At 40.6% G+C, this 18861-nt stretch overlaps 1 protein-coding gene across 2 annotated transcripts in view; it reads right to left on the reverse strand.

Annotated features, from left to right (window-relative positions):
* Window positions 1-254: 254 nt before the first annotated feature.
* Window positions 255-18861, reverse strand: part of LOC136346169 (protein apterous-like) — an 85044-nt gene continuing 66437 nt past the window's right edge. For both annotated transcript variants that reach the window (XM_066295104.1, XM_066295103.1), the window contains exons 5-8: window positions 17709-17959; window positions 17462-17650; window positions 12226-12440; window positions 255-1138 (exon numbers count right to left, since the gene is read on the reverse strand). In XM_066295104.1, coding sequence (XP_066151201.1) covers window positions 914-1138; window positions 12226-12440; window positions 17462-17650; window positions 17709-17959 — 880 coding nt within the window. In that variant the 3' untranslated portion in view covers window positions 255-913. The remainder of the gene's footprint in view (window positions 1139-12225; window positions 12441-17461; window positions 17651-17708; window positions 17960-18861) is intronic.

An 18861-nucleotide genomic window follows, 5' to 3' on the forward strand; every position in this document is an offset into this window, starting at 1 on the left:
GTAAAATGCGTTTCGCCTCGAGTGTTTTCTCCATCTCCCTTCAGAACAAATTTTTTTGGCATTGCTCGAGATTTGGAGTTAAGGTTCTCTCGAATTGTTGTTCCATAACGGTGCGTCTCTTGCATAAACATAAATCGTGCTTTTTTCCATTAAAAAACGTAAAATTTTAACGATAAGTGAAATGCCAGAACGATCGTTGCCACTGCACCTTGCGGGCGCCTCTGAACATTTGGAGCGGCAAAGAAAAACACAAATTTAATGTGATAATTTCATTTATATTAGGAATATGCTACCATTTTTACAATTTATTTTAGAGATAGCACTTAACTTTATTATGTATAAATTAAATCATATATCCACAAAAATTTACAACTAAAAAAGTGGAATAACGTCATTTCACACGTCCGATTACCTGTACATCGTATCTGCAGTTTAAGATATATCTCAGCCAGCCTTTCTGAGCCAACAGCAATTATTCCACTTTTATGAGTATAAAACCTCGAAATATTGAGGAGGAAAAGCCATTCACGCGAGGTGTGAATTCAACAATAAAGTACAAAAATTTGGCCGTATTCTAGGAAGACTTAAGTCACCTAATTGTAGGCAATAATTTAAAGTGTTATTACTCTCTATTATCATAGAAGGAAGACACTTTTTTAATAAAAAAGAGTATTTTATTATGTAAATCAACTGATCATTTAGTTAGTTACCTATTAGGAACGATCGTTATAAATAATTTAACTAACACCTATTCCAGCTTTATAATAACTACTTACAAGGTACGCTTATGATTGGAAAGAGAGAGTCTTCGTAATGATACATTTTTTTAGTGTGTATTGGTACTGAATCACTTTACTTGGGCAAACATTTTATTGAAGAAATCGACGAACTTAAACCAGCGCTTTAACATATCTCAGGAACAATCTAAGCTCGAGGGACTTCCTCCCCCGCCGGGCATCATAAATTGAGGGCTGTGAGGGGCCATTCCTATGCTGCTACCCATTGAGGCCGGACCGCCGGGACCGCCGTACATGTCCATGTCGCTCATACTTTCTGAGCCTGAACATTTCTCACCGGACTTCCCTTCCTGTTTCAGCATCATTCTTCGCCATTTTGCTCGAGCGTTTTGGAACCATACCTGAAACAAAAATAGAAAAAATATGAGGTTGTTATGTGGGTTAAAGGTTTCGTGTTTCTTTTGAGGAAAAGCACGAGTTGAAAGTTCACGTTGTACTACTTGAGACCTCCGGGTTTTTCGTGCTTATCCCGAAGCGTTAGGGAAACTTCTCCTTTTTCAATAAACCATTCGTTCGACATTTTACGCTCCCCCGGCAGGGGATCCGATGCCTCCCCTGTTGCCACCCGGAAGGGAAATAAATCTGAACGTCGTTTCCCCCCGGTCGGCGGCTCCAATTACTCGAGCCAACGACGTAAACCCTTGAAATCCCGAGGGATCTCGCAAAACGAAACGGGAGAATCTTTTTGATGACGTAGGGCGACGCCGCCAGTCCTTAGACGCCATTTTTCTTTTATCTCGACTTTGAAAAGGGGGCCAAAGAAGAAAATTCTGTTTTACTTTTATGTCTGCAGCGCTCAGATATCTCTATAATGGGGAGTTTTGTCGATATTTTTGTACAAGTTTTGCCTGCGGGGTTGTCGTATGACATGCCTTAAGAAATCTATGATTTCGACAAAACCAATTGAGAGCTCCAAATTACAAGTAGAAAATTTCAGACGAGTGACGGAAAATCAATGTTGAAAACTCTGTGTAGATGTCGGCAAGCCCACGTAATGTTGACCTCATTTTTAGGGAAATTTGTGTTACTCAAAGGGCGCCTAAGTAAAGGCGTACAAAACCACGTTGCCAAACTGCGTTGTCAGCAAAATACGTAACGTCGACGTCACTTAAACGCACAATTTAAAGCTAGTTTGGGTTAATGGTGGAATCATAACTTACGGATCGCGTTCAGTATTCCCTCTGTAGTTGGTGCGGTTTGGTAAAACATTTTCATTGTACGGTCAATTTTGGATGTTGACCAATTCCCAATTTAAGGGTAGTTCGAGTTGGTAAGAGAGCGACTACTCAAGTGTCCCGTCGATTGAGAATTCTCATCGTGCTCTATGCGCATACTAATGCGCATAGAGCACGAAAAAAGTCCCATTTTTTCTTCACTTTTGCTCATAAAATAAAACGTAATTTTTAACTTGGATCTCGTTTCACAGAAAATAATTATTTTCAACTCCCTTGTGCAGTTTCATTTTTGAAATCTTGCCCGTTACGCCTCTGGATTTTAACCAGTCTAAGAACCAATATTTCACGCTGCACTTGGAATCTCAGCTCACCGTGCAATGTGCAGAAGCAATTTCGCAGCAAGTTTCCGAATCTTGCCGACAAGTCCAGGGATTTCATCCAACAGAAAAATTTACTTTTTTAAAGAAGATAAGTAAGGACGTCGTTGAATTAGGTAACCTGTTGCCTTACTACGTCAATCTAGCCTTAAAAAGTAAAAGACGCGAATGCGTGAGGAAAGAATGGCTATTTCGACCCGAGTGAGAAATCCATGACGTAAGAATATGCTTCTCGCACTCTCTCTCATTATTCAACAAATCGATCGTCAGAGCAGTTAATTAAACTAACATGAGCAGTGTCTCTTTGCTAATCAGGTGACTAAAACGTCCTGTTTTGCTCCGAATAAGGACGCCACTATTAATAACAATAAACCGAATGTGCCGATAATCGTCTTGCGAGAACCGGCCGCGAGTCGAATGTGCAAGAATGTCCGAAGACCCATTATCATTTGTTAGGCCGCTTTTGTATGGCCGCGGTTGATGGTAAAAAAGTAGAGTGGTCGGTATCCTACCATTGGCCGATGCCCATTGAATTCAATGGTTTTTGTTTAGCGACAATTTGCAAAAGATCGAACCCGTCGAACGTGAGAATCGGAGAGGAGTCAGAATGTTATTGTTCCTATGGTCGTTAAATTCTTGTTAAAGTTGACGTTTTTGTTTTGGGATTTTTACGTCTTTGTTCGGTAGGGGACGAATCGGCTTCTGCGAACGCAGAAGCACCGAAGTCAGACGAGAAATACAAAAAGATGGTGCTGTTTTGAGTTTGAGACCATTGTGTTACTATCCTCTAACGAGAACGAGTTCCTTCTAGAATGGACTATCTGACGTATTTTTGTAAAACGGCAAGAAATTCCCTTCGAATAATTATATTTCAAAAAGTCCATCAAAACTCACAAGACCAACGCTCTGGTATGCCACGAACTGCGAGGATGGTCGCGGACGTGTCGGACTAACGCTTAAAGAAAAAAAATTTGAAAATATTACGTTATTTCTCTACACAGTCTCCTCTGAGATTGGCACGCTTTTCCCTCCTCTGCCTTATTTACAGTAAAACTCTTCGAATGTTTCACAATATGCATCGGCCTCGGACTCCACCTCTTCATTATTGGCAATTTTTTTTACTCCTGAGCTATTTTTTCAAGTTTGGAAATAGAAAATAGTCGAAAGGGGCCAAATCTGGCGAATAGGCAGGATGGGGACAAGTTCGAAATCACGCTGTTTTGACGAAACAAGACGACTTTGTTTTTCGCCCAATGTGATCGCTTTTTCTTAACTCCCTCGCTCAAACGCTGTAGTAAATTTGTGCAGTAATCTCCGTTTTTCCTTTAGGGAGATAGCCGATAAATATTATCCCACGTGAACCCCAAAAACTGACGCCGCCGCAGTTCCGGCAGATGGACCCATGTCTCATCCATGGTTTTGAATCGCTGGGAAAACTCACTCCAAACATCCTCGCTGCATTGCTTTCGTCTATCACGAGCACAACCATCCCATGTCCGATAGTTCGGTCAAACGCTACTTTAAGAAATGCCCATTTTCGAATGCGGTTTAGTGGATTTCCTCCACAATCTCCGGAGTAGTCACCTCATTGGGTTGACCACTGTCGAGTTCGTCTCGGCAGCTGGTACGACGGCGTTTAAACCCTGCCGCCCGATATTCTACAGTTGTTGAAGAGGGACCAGATTCCTTCAAAGCAGAACCAAAACTCCGCTTTGACGTTGGCTGAGCTGAAGACCTTTCAAATGAAACTATCGGGTCACGTATCGATGACCGACGTTTTCGACTTAAACAAAATCCCTAAAACTGTTCTCTACAACGGCTCAATCAACGCAGCGTTTTAGATATAAACATTTGAAGGTTACGTCTTTGTAATATTGGCAATTTTCTTAACAAAATAATTGCCATCTGTGTGTCAGGTCGGGAACTTCTGGTGCTACCTTCGTACCATGGCTAAATTGCCAAGTCGCGTTACAGGTAGCGCTGCTGACAACAGTGAGGTATTTTTGATCCGTATTTCCACAAGAAATCGCGTAATAAAAACTTGGCGCGGCTTTTCGATAAGGTATGCTTTGCTCGTTTGTGGAAGCTTGAAAACATTAAACCCTGAATTTAATGAAAACCTGCCCAGGAGGCGGATGATACCGGATGGCCAAATAAAATTTCGGGATCTTTGCGAGAGTTTTGTGCGAAATTCCGGTAGGTTTTGAGCCACGCTCCCAAACTATTTCAATGTATCTGTGAGACATTTCTGGATCTTGAACGGCTGGAAGACGCCAGTGGTTTCGTATCGCACCTGTTAGTAAATTAATTATTCCCGAAATTGTCTGAAGAGTGCTCAAGCAACTGCCGATTGAAATGACTACCAATCTCCCAAGTCGAGAGAGAAACAGTAAGAGATTTAGTCATCCGCATCGATCGAAAAATTTTATTCCGAGGCCCAAGGCCCAAAAAACTGGGACCATTAAAATCTCTTACTGGTTTGCGATTGTTTATTTCAGTCTTTGTCTTCTTTTCTTTTAGCGTATACGTTTGTTTTAAAACTCGTTAGAGACGGCACGGCCCGAATGGCCCTCGGCATATCGACGGTCGTGATTTAAGGTCTCACCGCGCCATAAATTTATCGACTATGACAGCGCATCGATTGATTTTCAATATACTTTAAGGCGAAGTGGGCGGAATGACGTCCGAAAATAGATTGGGAGCAATTTACATCTATAGGCCGAGTTCTATGAGCGCGTGAGTTATGAACATCAGGAGTGCATAACTCACCGATTACGACCGCAGAACTAATTGTTGCACGTGACTCAAGAGCGAGATTTAAACAATTTCAAACCTGAGAAATTGCGGAAGGTGGCACTTGCTGCAAGAGCGGAAAATGACACTTTCCGCGCGTGAGTTGAAACTCAGAAATATGCTTCTGAACTCGATGTGGCAATTTCGAAGGTAGAGCTTGTAGGTTGAATGTTTGTGTGTGCGTCGAATTAGGTAGCACGTACGTCTCTAGGGGGCGTCGGGGGAACGCAATATTCACATGACGAAGACAGAGATATAATATGCATGTCTTTTACTGACCAGATCTACGGGGCAAAATTGATGATAGAAGTACATGAGTGTTGAAGAAGAGCGGTGGTATAAGGGTATGTCTTTCTGTTGGCAATTTGTTAAACTCTAGCCCGATGAGAGGCGTGACAGTATATATTAATAACTTCACTGTGCTCCGCGTGTAATACTATAGACAGTTTTCTTCATTTTTATTTTATTTTTCCACTGCTCAGTTAATAAATGAACGGTTCTGGATCTCCTCGTTCTTTCCTGAGTTCGTTATACCAACTCTTTCATTACAATCCAAGGCCACAAAATTTTTTAGGCGTCCCGGTCATGTTTCGTGCCGGTCTCGAAGTGATTTGACGCATACGCAAAGACCTAAACTACCAACTATGGTCGGTTTGCCATTCTCGAGAGGCTAAGGGCTTTAATGAACGTTTGGCAATGACCTCTCACGAGGGACACAGATTTTTCCCTCAGTCGCGGACCTTGCGGAACACGTGACTAGCGTAGAGCTGGCATTTTCAAAATCAGTTTCCGAGGTCCTTCAAGACGATTAGGATGTTCCTGAACATTTGGCAAAGTCGTTTAATCAAAGCGAACTTCTCTCACTTCAAAAAGCGTCTCATAATAATTGATTGATGTGGAGGTGCCACGTTCAATATCGGGGTGGGGACATTTTTGAAAATCGTTTTATCGGAAATTACGCAAGTTCATTGATTTCGATGAGCTTGGCCGAACTAGTCACATTCCTCGTGCTTTCATAGTTGTTGAGAAATTTCAGCCTCAGCTCAGAAAAGTGTAAACAGAATTTTTATTGCTTTGACTTATTCGAGGTTGGTTTCGTCAATTTGGTAGATGAATGCGCATATATTTCTCACTGGTCGTATCAACCAAAAATGTAGAAAAAATCCAGTAAAACGTTAACAAATTGTAATGTAATATAGCTCGAGGCAAACTGAAATAAAACGGGCTCGAGATATTTGCTGAGCATTCTTTGAACTCGCTTGGCGGTGGAAAATTAATTTTCACGATCTGTTTATTTCTGTTCTCGCAGGTGGGGAAGCTGCAGAAAAGTAGGAATAAATTGCACGCAGTTTCATGTTAAAGGTAAATCAAGATATGCTCAAGATATTTGATCACCATACTTTGAATCTGCTCCGCGTGAACACCCAAATGGCAAAGTCCTCTTACTTCTAACAGATCAGTGCGCACAAGTGATTCACGGACAGTTGCCATTTTCACGATCCATTTTCGCCAGTTTAACGAGCACCTATCCAGAACTTTTTCCCATTTTTTATATGCTCTTTAGAACAACATTTCAAGATTTTGATAGTTCATTCCTGAGGTCTCAATTCACCTGCCCACTGCTGTGTTTTGGTGGCGCATTGTTTAGAGTTCTCTTGTGACACGCGAAAAAGCCACTTCGAACAGTATGGTTTCAATTAGAGGTTCACCTTAAGAGTCTCAGAAAGTGTGTGAGATGCCCACGTTCTTTTAAACTGTGTCAACTTTGCAAAATTAGTTCCTCAACAAAACGCTGCTATAAGGATATTAATAAATCAGAGCTTGGAGAAAAATCCGACGAGAAAAACTGCAAAATCTCCTCCGTTCTAATCTACCAAAAGAGGAAGTTGAGGTTATCGCTCACGTGACGGGGACGTGGAGCTTTTTTCTTTATTTTAAACAGTAAATTCCGACTTTCATTGTTAACATCAGTGGATGTAAAATCTGCCAGAAGTGAAATTGTGCCTGTTTCGGGCTGTAGTATTAATCTAGAAAAGAGTTTTAAGCGAAATGTCGTCCAAAGACCTGGTGAAGAAGGCTTTTTGATCTGGTCGCTACAAGACTCATTTGTAACTTGTGCCCGTTCTATTTCCGTTAATTGCCCAGAGTCTGTATCCGATGAGAAATTACTGTGGGTTGAGTGATTGTCACGAACCACACTTTAACTTTTATTTACCTTTAGTTGAAGTCCCCAAATTAATGTCTTCGTATTTACCACTTTCGAGCCTTTGAAAAAATTTCTTCCTTCGAATTGTTGGCTGTGTCATTGGCAGAACGAATCAAGCAAAAATTAAGATATAAAATTATGAATTCCACATGAAATTCGCAAGTATCACGAAATCTAACCGCCGCTATAGAAGTCCAGGCACACTGAGCAGAGAAGTTCGTGTTACATAAACCGCAATCTCGCGCTCATCGTTGCAAACATTTGATCATGTTTGTTTATGAATGGGAGTGAAGATCATCATGGTAAATCCTTGCCACACACGAAAGGCAACACTTTATTTAAAATAAACATGCCATTAACTGGGGCGAAACAGACCGAATCGATTACCATTGCGATTTACGATATTTCGGCTTTCTGATTGCGCCAAATGGTCTTCCCGCGGACACAAAAATTGATTTCGTTGCTTTACGATATTGGATCGACAGTTTATGGGTGTTTGGGTTGGAACTTGGAGGCCTCCGGTCGATTATGGATCGATATGGGCCTTTAATTGAAATTTAGGGTGCACGGAGAGATTATTTTGCTGATGGTATATACCGAAGGATCGACCTTAAAATTGGGTACTAGAAGCATCATTCGAAGAAAGAGAGGGAAGGAGATCATCAATATCGTCAACCTCTAAAATGATGGCATGGCTACGATGGCTCCACATGAGTCCTCATTACACAACTTTATCGATGAATGTCGTTGAATTCACGCAGCTGAAGGTAATAAAATAATCTACCCGAATGTAAAATAATTATTTTGAGAACAATACATTTCCAGTCTGAAACATCTTAAAGACAGAGATTTTAGCCTAGAAAGCTTTCTCTGACCAGAAAGCAAAATTACAACCTCAAATAAGAGAAACTAGCTCTTCACAGTTTCTCAATCCTTGATCGCGAAGTCGACTTAATGGAATCAGCTTTGATGAATTCCGCGAAATTTTCCTCCCATCTTAAACAATATCGACGAACGAACTTTCACAAGTATCTAAGTCGACTGACAACGCCAAGCCTTAATCTTTTTTAAAGTCGGCGTCCCACGATATGTAGATTAAAGAGTCGAGGACCGAACTCACCTGTGGCTTAACATCATACTTTCGGCCGGGGACTTCGAGTTGTTTGTTGATGATATGTGGGTAGAAGCAAGTGTAACTGGATGATATGAAAAATCGGCCAAAAAAGTCATGTTTCACACCGAATCTTTGATGCATTTTCTGACCCTTAATCGACGAAGTATGTGCGTGGGGAAACCGACGAAACAAAAATAATCAAGGGACAAACAAAGAACAAATCAAAACAAAACAAAGCTAATGGTAACTATTATGGACGTAGGTCCTGAACTTTTGGTGCCGGAACTTCCACGTAAGTGGGCATCCCACGACCCGCCAACGGTGCCGTTGAATTCCAGTCGATTGCATTGCACAATTTCTGGCATATAGATTAGGGAAGATTGCTGAACTTTGAGGCAGAACAAAGATTGTCGAAATACTGGGCTAGTGCCAGGACTTGTGAGGATCCGGCCATGCAATCCTCACCAATGACACAAACAACCCTAGCACATACGAGGTTAGACCCAAAAGTGCCCGACCTAGCATATGGACAGCGTTTTTTTTTTGTTATAAATTTGCCACTATCACAAACATCTAGCTTTAAAAAGTTTATGTCTAAAGTGCAATGGTGATTTGTTGTTATTTTGAAGTCATTTTTTGCGAACGCTTTAAGAGATCCGCGAACGTGCAAAAAAGCGGTGATCGATAGATGATTCTACGAAACCACAAAGTTTTTTTCGAAGAAAATCTCGTTCCATCGATATAGCGCACCTGTCCGCACTTCCGCGGTCGCAATGGGCAAAACGAACCAACTTAGTTTCGAACTTATTTCTCGCTCGCCCTACCTGCCAGATTTAGCCCCATCAGATTATTCTCTATGTATTTCCAAACTTGGAGAAACTGTTTGATGGAAAAACGTTTGCCAACAGCGCAGGTGACGCCCATTCTCAAACACCGAAAGCTCCTTCCTGCGAGGGGGGTGTAGAAGCCCTAGAACATCACGGGGAAAATGTGTCCACCTCAAAGGGCGCCACGTTGAGAAATAATGTAATATTTTCCGAATATTTTTTTTCCTTAAGTGTTAGGTCGGGTGCTTCTGGGGGCATTCTCGTGTACACCTAGACAAAATTCTAATTTTAAGGAGGCCTCAAGTCGAAATTTAAACCGTGGCATTCACGGTCATTTCAAATGCTTTAGCATTTAATTGTTTACCCCCGTTGGTTAACGGGCTCGAACACCTATTTCGATTTCTTTGAGCTGATTGCACGGCGCACAAGAAAAACCAACAAATTACTCACTTTTCGAGCACGTTCGGCTTTGTAAAGCCCTAATACTTGTCCGAGGCAATTAATCAAAGTTGCGGCGGCACAGATTAGCGTTCTGGAAATAGCGATAGCTCTTGATAAATGCCGCGTTTGTCTGGATAAATGTAGCGCTCGCGCGCATCCAGCCTGATATATTATTTCCGAGGGGTTGTTTTTTACCTCCATCTATCTCTCAGAGAGCATGTTTTTGTAATAAACGTCAGATCTGTTCTGGTTGCGTATCTGCGAGCTAAATTTGTCGGCCAATTTGAAAAAGAAGCACCAATTAGTGACGCACCATGGAACCTTTTGATGCCCTGGAAAAATCGCACCTATACATAGGGATTACAACATACGTTGGATAATTGCCTTAAGGGGCCATCAAAAAATACCAAAGCGACTACTGCTTAAATAAACATGAAAATGAGTGCCTTATCTGCGATCTGGGCGATTTATCAAAAGTTATCTAAAATTAATCTGATGTAATTGAGGCTTAATACGCCGCCCCGTTGGTTAAAAAACCGTGTATATCAAGAATGTAATTTTCGGATTTAACTGGGCATCACATCTAAAGCATATAAAGGATGTTAAGGCAGTAATTTAAAAAAATAGCTCGCTAACTAATGTAAATTATTTTAAATTATCATTTTCGGTAGATCGGTTCAGTCCAGCCTGAATCATGAATCAAGAGGCTATAGACAGCAGTTTGAAAGTGATAAGTGTACCTTAAACGCGCAGGTAAATAATATTCAGCAACTGGAAAATTATATTAAAACCTCCATTCTCTTGAACCATATAAATAATGCATATGTGTATTTAATGCGCCATTTCGGTAATTTACCCAGTAGGAGCCTAAGCGATTCCTGAAGGCATGAAATGCAAATACGAGACAATTACGCGAGTCGCGAGCCGCCGGTAATAAATGATTAATTACGGTAAATAAATAATGATTGATCTGGGGGCTTATCGGCTTGATTTACAGCTGGTAATACGTTCAAGATGCCCACAGTCCATTCAGAAACTCCTCTTTAAACGTCCGCAAATTAATCATACTTAAAACTTCAAAGTGAAGACGAATAACTTTGCCGGACGATAAGCTCGATTTATCCAGAGAGCGACAGGAATCGTAATTGGTTAGGGAAATACGGCTTACTTTTCAAGGCGGAGGCAAGGCCTCAAATTAGTTTTTTTTTTTTTTTTTGGCTGCCAAGCTTACAGGCAAACCTGCATTAACCTGAACTAACCTGAACTAACACTATCATCAATGAACTTCGTTCTAGGAAATTTAAACGCGACATAGCTTCTAAAAACTCGCGGAGCCCCATAATTGGGTAGCGGCTTTAAAGTCGGCTGCCCACGGCACGCAAGTTCGCGCCTCGCCTTCCAGTTTTCCGAGATTTAATCTGACGACCATCGAGTCGGCGCCGATTCGAGACACAGACTGTTAACTGCAGAGCGGAAGAAAAACGGTCTGTAAAATAATAGAATGGTCAACTTCCGGTCAAAAGGAGACCAGAAGATGAAGCCCTGCTCCCGTGGAAAGTGAGTTTTCCTGTGGAAGCTACTGAGGAACCCAAATCTCTGACCTACACTCGATACGTGAATCTTGACTTTCGGAGAACCTGAGAAGATTCTTTGCCACTGCGTTATATGTCAGCAGTTTGTCTCAAATTACCCCCGGTACATTAAATTCCCTAGGCACTATCCATATAATTATTGTGCTAAACAGAGGCATACAGGATGTTATTTAACTACGTGGTTGCATTTCAAGGGGTGATTCTTTGAGTAATTCGAAGACGAAACATTGGTATGAACCTAGGTCCGGTGATGCTTTGGTTTCAAGATACGGAATATCTAAATTTTTTTTTTTTTCGATTTTTGTAAAAATTAAAAAAATCTCATCCGATTTTGTTGATATTTGGCATTTTCTCATTAAAATTTTTTTTTTGTTAAAAAAATATGTACCGTTTATTTAAGTCCAGTTTTAACAAAGCGTTTTTTTGTGTGATTTTTCTTCAAAAAATTGCTTTGTACTGCACTAAAAACTGTCACCACGTTCCAACGTCATGTCAGTTTGTGCCTTGTTGTTCTTTAGAAGTTTTCTCTTAATATGTGAAGAATAAAAAAAACCGACACCTCGTAAAGTGAAAACGAAGCACTGCCGAATCTACGTTTATATAAACTTTTCGGCTTAGAATCATTAGAAGAATCCCTTAAAATCCAAAACCTTGAAGTTTGGTCACGCACTTCAATAGCGCCCTGTATATCGACGTGATGAAATAAAAGACTGAGCGAACTGGAGAGAGGCTAGTTCAGGTCAGTTCCCGATCCAACAATTGTGAGGGAGGAGTCCCACCTAAACTAGCCTGCACTCTTTCAGGGGCGAGGAATCTAACTAGAGCATCAAATTTGCACCGTCAAGACCCGTGTGAATAATTTCTTACAGTGTAAACGAATCCTCGACATCAACGGGTTCTTACCTGTAAGACTCGTTTCGGTAATCCAGTCTTCTGAGAGAGTTGCTTCAAATCCTTGGCATCGGGATTATGGTTAATAGCAAAGTACGACTTCATGGTCCTCAACTGATGATGCTTAAACGAGGTTCTCATCCTCTTCGTTCTCTGGTTCGACCCATGCATGCCTGGCGTTCCTGGAGATCGCCCGAATGGAATTTCCAAGTACTCCTGATTTAAGTCTGAAACAAGGGATCAGCCCTTTAGTTTAACCAGGTCCCACGTACCTACATGTTTTGAAAACATGCAGATCGAATATAAAGCGGTCTTTCAGCCGTGTTTTGATAACAATCGTAATCGACTGTGGTTGCCGGTTTCGGTTACGAGATGAATAAACTTTTGTTGTGAGGTTTGATGCGAAATACCTGACACGCGCCCCTTGGGAATGCCCTTTAAGCACACGGATTACCATTCACGATTGGGATAGTGGATAATAGACTCTGAAGGCAATCTATATGGGAAAATTTATACAAATATTTGCCCAGTGGGATGCCGGAATTCCTCATCCCAATTCACACTTCTAAACTCATAAATTCTCTCTGACCACAATAAAACCCGCAAAGTAATAAAGAAGTTTGAAGGTCAACTTGGAATAAAAAAATAACAATAGAGCTTGCGTGATAATAAGGATATGACCGAACATATAGCTAACCCCCGGCTTAAGGGTAATAAAGAGGATGAGGGCTCAGCGTACAAAAGGGCCCTACAAAAGGACATAAAGCTTTTTTCGGGCTAATTTGCTTGAAACATATGAGAACTGGTTTATGAAGGGCCGTAAAGCTGTATTGATTGCATCGCATCTAGAAGTAAATAAATACCAGCTTTTATTGTTGTTTGTCCAGTGGCGTACTGATTTACTGGACCAATTCCGATAATATTTCTACATAAACTGAACTCGAATTAATCACACGAACATTAGCATAATTCCCTATTATAGGACTTACACTGAACTCGTTCCCACAATATTTTGCCAACGGTACTGCCAATATATTCCCAGGATATATTCGAATAAATTGAGTGGCAAAATTTGGAATTGCCTTAATAACAGCAGCATCTTGCTCGTAAATTCGCCTCAGAAGGAAACGAAAAGGATGTTGATGGCTTGTTTATGCCTTCCCATGGTGGATGAAGGTGTCTATTAAATCAATTTGTTGTGATTTATTTTGTTGGAGGCCATTGTTCGAAACCAAATAGAATTAAATTGCTGTAATCTCGCTATAAGCAGCTTTAAACCGAGCTTAGAGCTTATTAAAAATGCTCGGAAACGGTTTTGTGGGAAATTAAACGAAACGTTTTTTTTTTTTTCAGAATTTTAATTCTTACGCGTTGTTCACGTATGACACAATCTGATACTGAAAGTAAATGGCAACAAAGGTCCGCTTTTTTGTTGTCTGAAAAATGTACGCAAAACCCATGTGCCTGGACTTGGGAATTTCTGTTTTTTGAGAATTTTTAAAACTACGATTTATCCGTACACACATATTGCACCTCTCTGAACGGATCCAGTAGATGGGCGGCGAAAAACTAATTAAATTAATAAAAAAAAAAAAAAAAAATTGCGAAGATTAACGTGATCAGAGCAACGCAAGAAAGAGAGGGGGGAATGTGTCTTCTTTTCAATTTTTTTTCTGAAGAAAACGAAGTTTCATACCAACAGATACCGTTTTTGGTATCACTGAAGGAGCTGACAAGAAGAAAACTAGTAACGTTTAAATTCAATTTTAATTGGTTGCCGAAGCGCCTGAAAATTTTCACGAAGTAATATTGGTAGAAATTGGTGTGATCATCAAAGAAAGAATAGGGTAATAAAGTGATAAGGAGGGTGCCAGAAGAAAGGACCAACTGAACTACTGTTAATCTAGAGGAAGAAGAGAAAGAACCAGAAACAGAACTCGTTGGAAGGACGGTTCAATGGTCTTGAAGAAGAAAATCCTTCAGTTGAAGTTTTACCTGTCTCCGGAGTTGCGAGAAGAAAAATATCAAATCGACTACAGGTTGACCTAGCACTTGGACTTCATAGAACACTTACAGCACCGATTTATCATTTATTTGTTGCACCAAATAATTTGCTTAAAAATAGAAATGATTGATTTCAATAGAAACCCAAGAGATAGTGCGAATGAGCCAAAAACCTTCTGAAAGCCTACTTTCCCTCTCAACTTCTGCCACAAAAGTCAGTTTCCTGTTTGAAAGCACTAGTTGTTGATTGGCAAAATTATTCCCAACATCTTATTAGAAATCACGCTTAATGGTTCAGAAGTAATACGAGGATAGTCTCAGAAGTACCTGCCCTGACACTTAAAGAAAACAATATTGGAAAATATCATATTATTTTTCGACTTTTGAGATTTACGCGCTATTCCCAGCCATCTTCTATGGTTTCTATACCTTTTCCATGGTAAGAACCTTCGAATGTTTCAAAATAGGCATCAACCGCGGGCTGCACCTCTTCATTATTGGCGAATCTCTTTACACCAAGTCATCTTCTCAAGTATGGAAATAGAAAATAATCTCAGGGGGCTAGATCTGGTGGATCGAGTGGGTGAAGAAAAACTTCGAACTCAAGTTGACTGATTTTGGCCATCGTGACAACACTTTCCTTTTCGTCAAATGCAGTCGTTTTTTCTCGATTTCTTCACTCAAAAATTGCAACAAATTTGCATAATATTATTCGTTCGTTGTTTTTTTTTGGGGGAGATATTTAATAAAAATTACTCCAAGTGCATCCTAAGAAATCGACGCCATCGCCTTTCTTGCAGATGGAACGGTTTTCGTCTCCTTTGGACTAGAATCTTCCCTCTGAGCTCATCGTTTTGACAGCTCCGTTTCAGATGTAAAACGATGTTTCATCCACGGTTATAAGTGGACGCGAAAACCTGCCTTTAATGGTGTGAAACTTTACCGAACACTCTCTCGAAATATCCTCAGGGAGCTGTTTTTGTTCAATTGTGAGTAGTAGCGGCACCTATCTAACGCACAGCTTTCTCCTATTCAATTGTCCGGTCAAAATGCGATGATCAGTACTTTTTGAAGTTCCCGTCTACCAGCATAGTTTTGAGGACTCTCACCACAATTTCTGGAGAGGTCAGATCTGGAGTGTCATTGGGTTGACCGCCGCGGAGCTCGTCCTGATAGGACGGCCGGATTTAAACTTTGTCACCCCATATCGTAGAGTTGTTAACGACGGATCAGATTCGCCCAGAGTAGAATCTAACTCCGCTTTGACATTGGACGGAATGAGACCTTTCAAATAAAAACACTGAATCACTGAAATCAATTTTTCCCATCTTCACGAAATCTCTACTTTTCACTACAAACCCCTCCAAAGCAGACACATATCGACGTAGCATCCTCATACTTTAGACGTGACCTTTTCCAGATCGGATCTTCGTAATATCGGTAAATTTTTGACCCCAGCTACGTATCAGGCCGATTACTTTTGGGACTACACTCGTAATTCGTCATTTCAACGTCCTACGTCAAATTTGGGAATTTCAGCATTATGTATTCACGACCGGAAAAAAACCGAAAAGATCGGCACACAGAAGACGTTATTAGGGACTGTTAAGTACCTGCGGCCTTCCTTGGAAACCACCAATAATCTTAACACATTAGACAAACAAGAAGAGAGCAAAAAGGTCAGAAACCGCAAGCTGATTATGGGTTATTAACCAGTTGGCTTAGGAGGAAAGATTTATTTGAGTTTTGCGGCCGGTGAAAGATTCCGTTGTCGAGGGAATAGTGGGTGGTTTCTGCCTGATTGATTCAGCTTTCATGATGGATTAATGGAGAGTTGTGTCAGGTATAAGTTTCGAAGTAATGATCTTCAATTTAAACCACGCTAGAGCTAATAAAATCTATAACAAGTTTAAATAGGCGGAAATTATTACTTAAATGCCATGTAGCAATCAGGCTACTGAAAGGCGCTACATCGAAAAAATGTATTCATATATACATATTAGCATGCATATTGATACCGTTTCAAGTTATACAATTACATGCATATTATTTGGTTTTCATTCGAGTCGAGTGTCATTTTTGAATAGGGGATTTTTTAGCAAAAAAATCCAGTTTTTACACCGTACTAATTACATGGCTAATACATATCTTGCTCGTGGTAAGAATGTACTAGACTAGCGGTAAAATGTCCCTAAGGTGTTATTAAATGGAGTAACGTGCAGGTTTTTATGCAACTTTAATTATTATTATTATTATTATTAAATCTAATTATCAAAGTGTCGATTTATTAATGATTGACGATTTGTTAACACATGGAATTAATGATTTCTGTCAATACAAATATGTTGTTGCAAGCGAGATAGTTCATAAAAGAACAAGGTAGAACGTGCCTCTTCATTAATTAGAATCACAAAATCATTTTCATCTGTTAATCCTATTACCCGATCAGATCGGATCAGATCAGATTATGCGCCTTCGAAAGAAGACTTTCTTCGCCATGAAATCGGAAATTTCAGTTTTCATTCGCAGTTGTTGAGGCGTTATTCCATATGAAGGTCATTGATGGGGGGTTATACTTGGGTGGCTACACTTTCTTGAAAAGGTTCTGGGTACTTTCTCGTATTCTTTAATTAAGCTCGACTATGTCACTGTTTTAAATCAACCTCGAACAGGAGCGGGCCCGTGAGCAGTTACGTTTCGACGCAAAGCAAATTTATGTATCCGCCACTGGTTTCGTTACACCTATACGATAATTTTTCTAATTTTATTGAACTGCCACTTATTTCCTTATAATTTGGAAATATATACGCACAACAGTCCAGTGGCGTATCATAATATTTTTGTATCTATCCATTCCCCGAAATTATTTATTTAAATACGTACACTTTCAGTCCGTGCTATTGTCTATTTTCAAACGCGTCCTGCTTCTACTACACGTAAATTTTTATATTGTAGGAAACCTATAGCGTTTCATTCTAAAAGTCATGGGCGTATCAGCAAATGTTCTCAGAAGAACGTTTTAAGATCCAGCAAATTTGAATTTTTTTCTTCCCTTAATATGGCGATTGTCACTTGAAAATTGGGGCCTGTGCGCCCCTATTTTCACCAGATATTCATTTCAATGCCGCAGTGCGATTCTGCCGAAATTAGAGAAAAAAAAACGTATTTTGCATCTCCTGCGTCATGCCACACTTTGCCATTTTAACGCATTAAAAAAAAGCCAGAAATAAGATTCAACACTTACCTAAATTAGCAGTCATCCCTTCCAAATCCTTAGGCTTTCTCTTCCTGGGCCGACCCTTCTGCCTCGGAGGTGCCCCAGTTTGCCCATTAAAAAACGGGGCTTTCCCCACTGGTGGTTCAATTGGGGGCGGAGGTATTTGGGGCGGCAGCGACGGGTGAAACTCCGGACTCGGAAATGGGGGCATATATACTAGAATATGTTTCACATCAGTGATACGCCCTAGGGCTTGCTTTAGCCCTAAACTCACCATCGGTTTTGGAAGAGTAATTGTGCATGGGGAACATCCCCGTGGGGGACAGGTCTGGTGGCATCTCAAAGTGTAGTCTACAAAGCACCGAGCAACCCCTCATTCCGAAGTGGTCGCCTTTGGTGAGTGGTGAGTTGCAGACTTCGCACGAAAAGCAATGGACGTGAAAGACGAGATCTCTGGCCCTCATGACGAGTTCTGAGGCTAGTATGGTGGCATGGCACCTTGCGCACCTCTTCATTCCGAACAGCCTGAAACAAGAGGTATTCCGGTTAAGTCAGTGCAATAACTTGTTCATCTGGGTGTAAAGAAAGTTAGTTAGATAGCATCTCGAGATTTCTCAAGGCCCCAGCAATAAATCCCGCGGGTTTTGCATTAATTTACCCCGTCATAGTGGAGGAAATAACGGTGCTCTTCCTGAGCAATAAAAATATTTCATAAGAATAATGAAGATTTCAAAAGCTCGAGCGATTATGCCTTGCTACTAAATCCGACCTAAATGCCCTGCTAGATAAGTGGGTATCACATGTAGATATCGAAATGAGAACAATGGAACATTTATAATAATGAGTTGCCGCTTTTCTAGATCGGGTGCAAGATAGACCAACGTCTGACACCTGTTTGAAGCTCAATGCCTCCCATGAAGATAGATACGCGGACGTCCGAAATAAGTTACGTGCACGCACCAGACCATTCACTTTTAGAGTCTTCGTGCTTTGTCATCGACGATTGCATACACTGATTTTTTTTTAGTAATTCAGTGCATAATAATATTTGTTCAAGAAATAGATAAGAATGAAGGATGTCGTTTTTAAGATGCCAAAAGGGGCAATTTTCAAGTCGTGATGAGCCTCGTGTCGTAAAAGCAGATTTACCAGAGCTACGAGTTCCAGAAGTACCCAAGTCGACATACGGGTGGCGGTTTTCTTGTTGAAAATTTCCCTACATTATAAAAACCTAACTTTAAAGAGCTTACGTGTAAAGTTTTAAGGAGCTACTTCGATTGAGTTTGTTCTAGAGCCGCTTTTAGAGAATTCGCGAACGCGGTAAAATTTTGTAATCGACACGTGATTCGAAGAAATCGTAAAAAGTCTCTTTCGACGAAAGTCTTGTTTCATCAAGATAACGCATCAGTCCACACTTTCGTCGCCAC

The sequence above is a fragment of the Euwallacea fornicatus genome, chromosome 22, assembly GCF_040115645.1.
Source record: "Euwallacea fornicatus isolate EFF26 chromosome 22, ASM4011564v1, whole genome shotgun sequence".
NCBI lineage: Eukaryota > Metazoa > Arthropoda > Insecta > Coleoptera > Curculionidae > Euwallacea > Euwallacea fornicatus.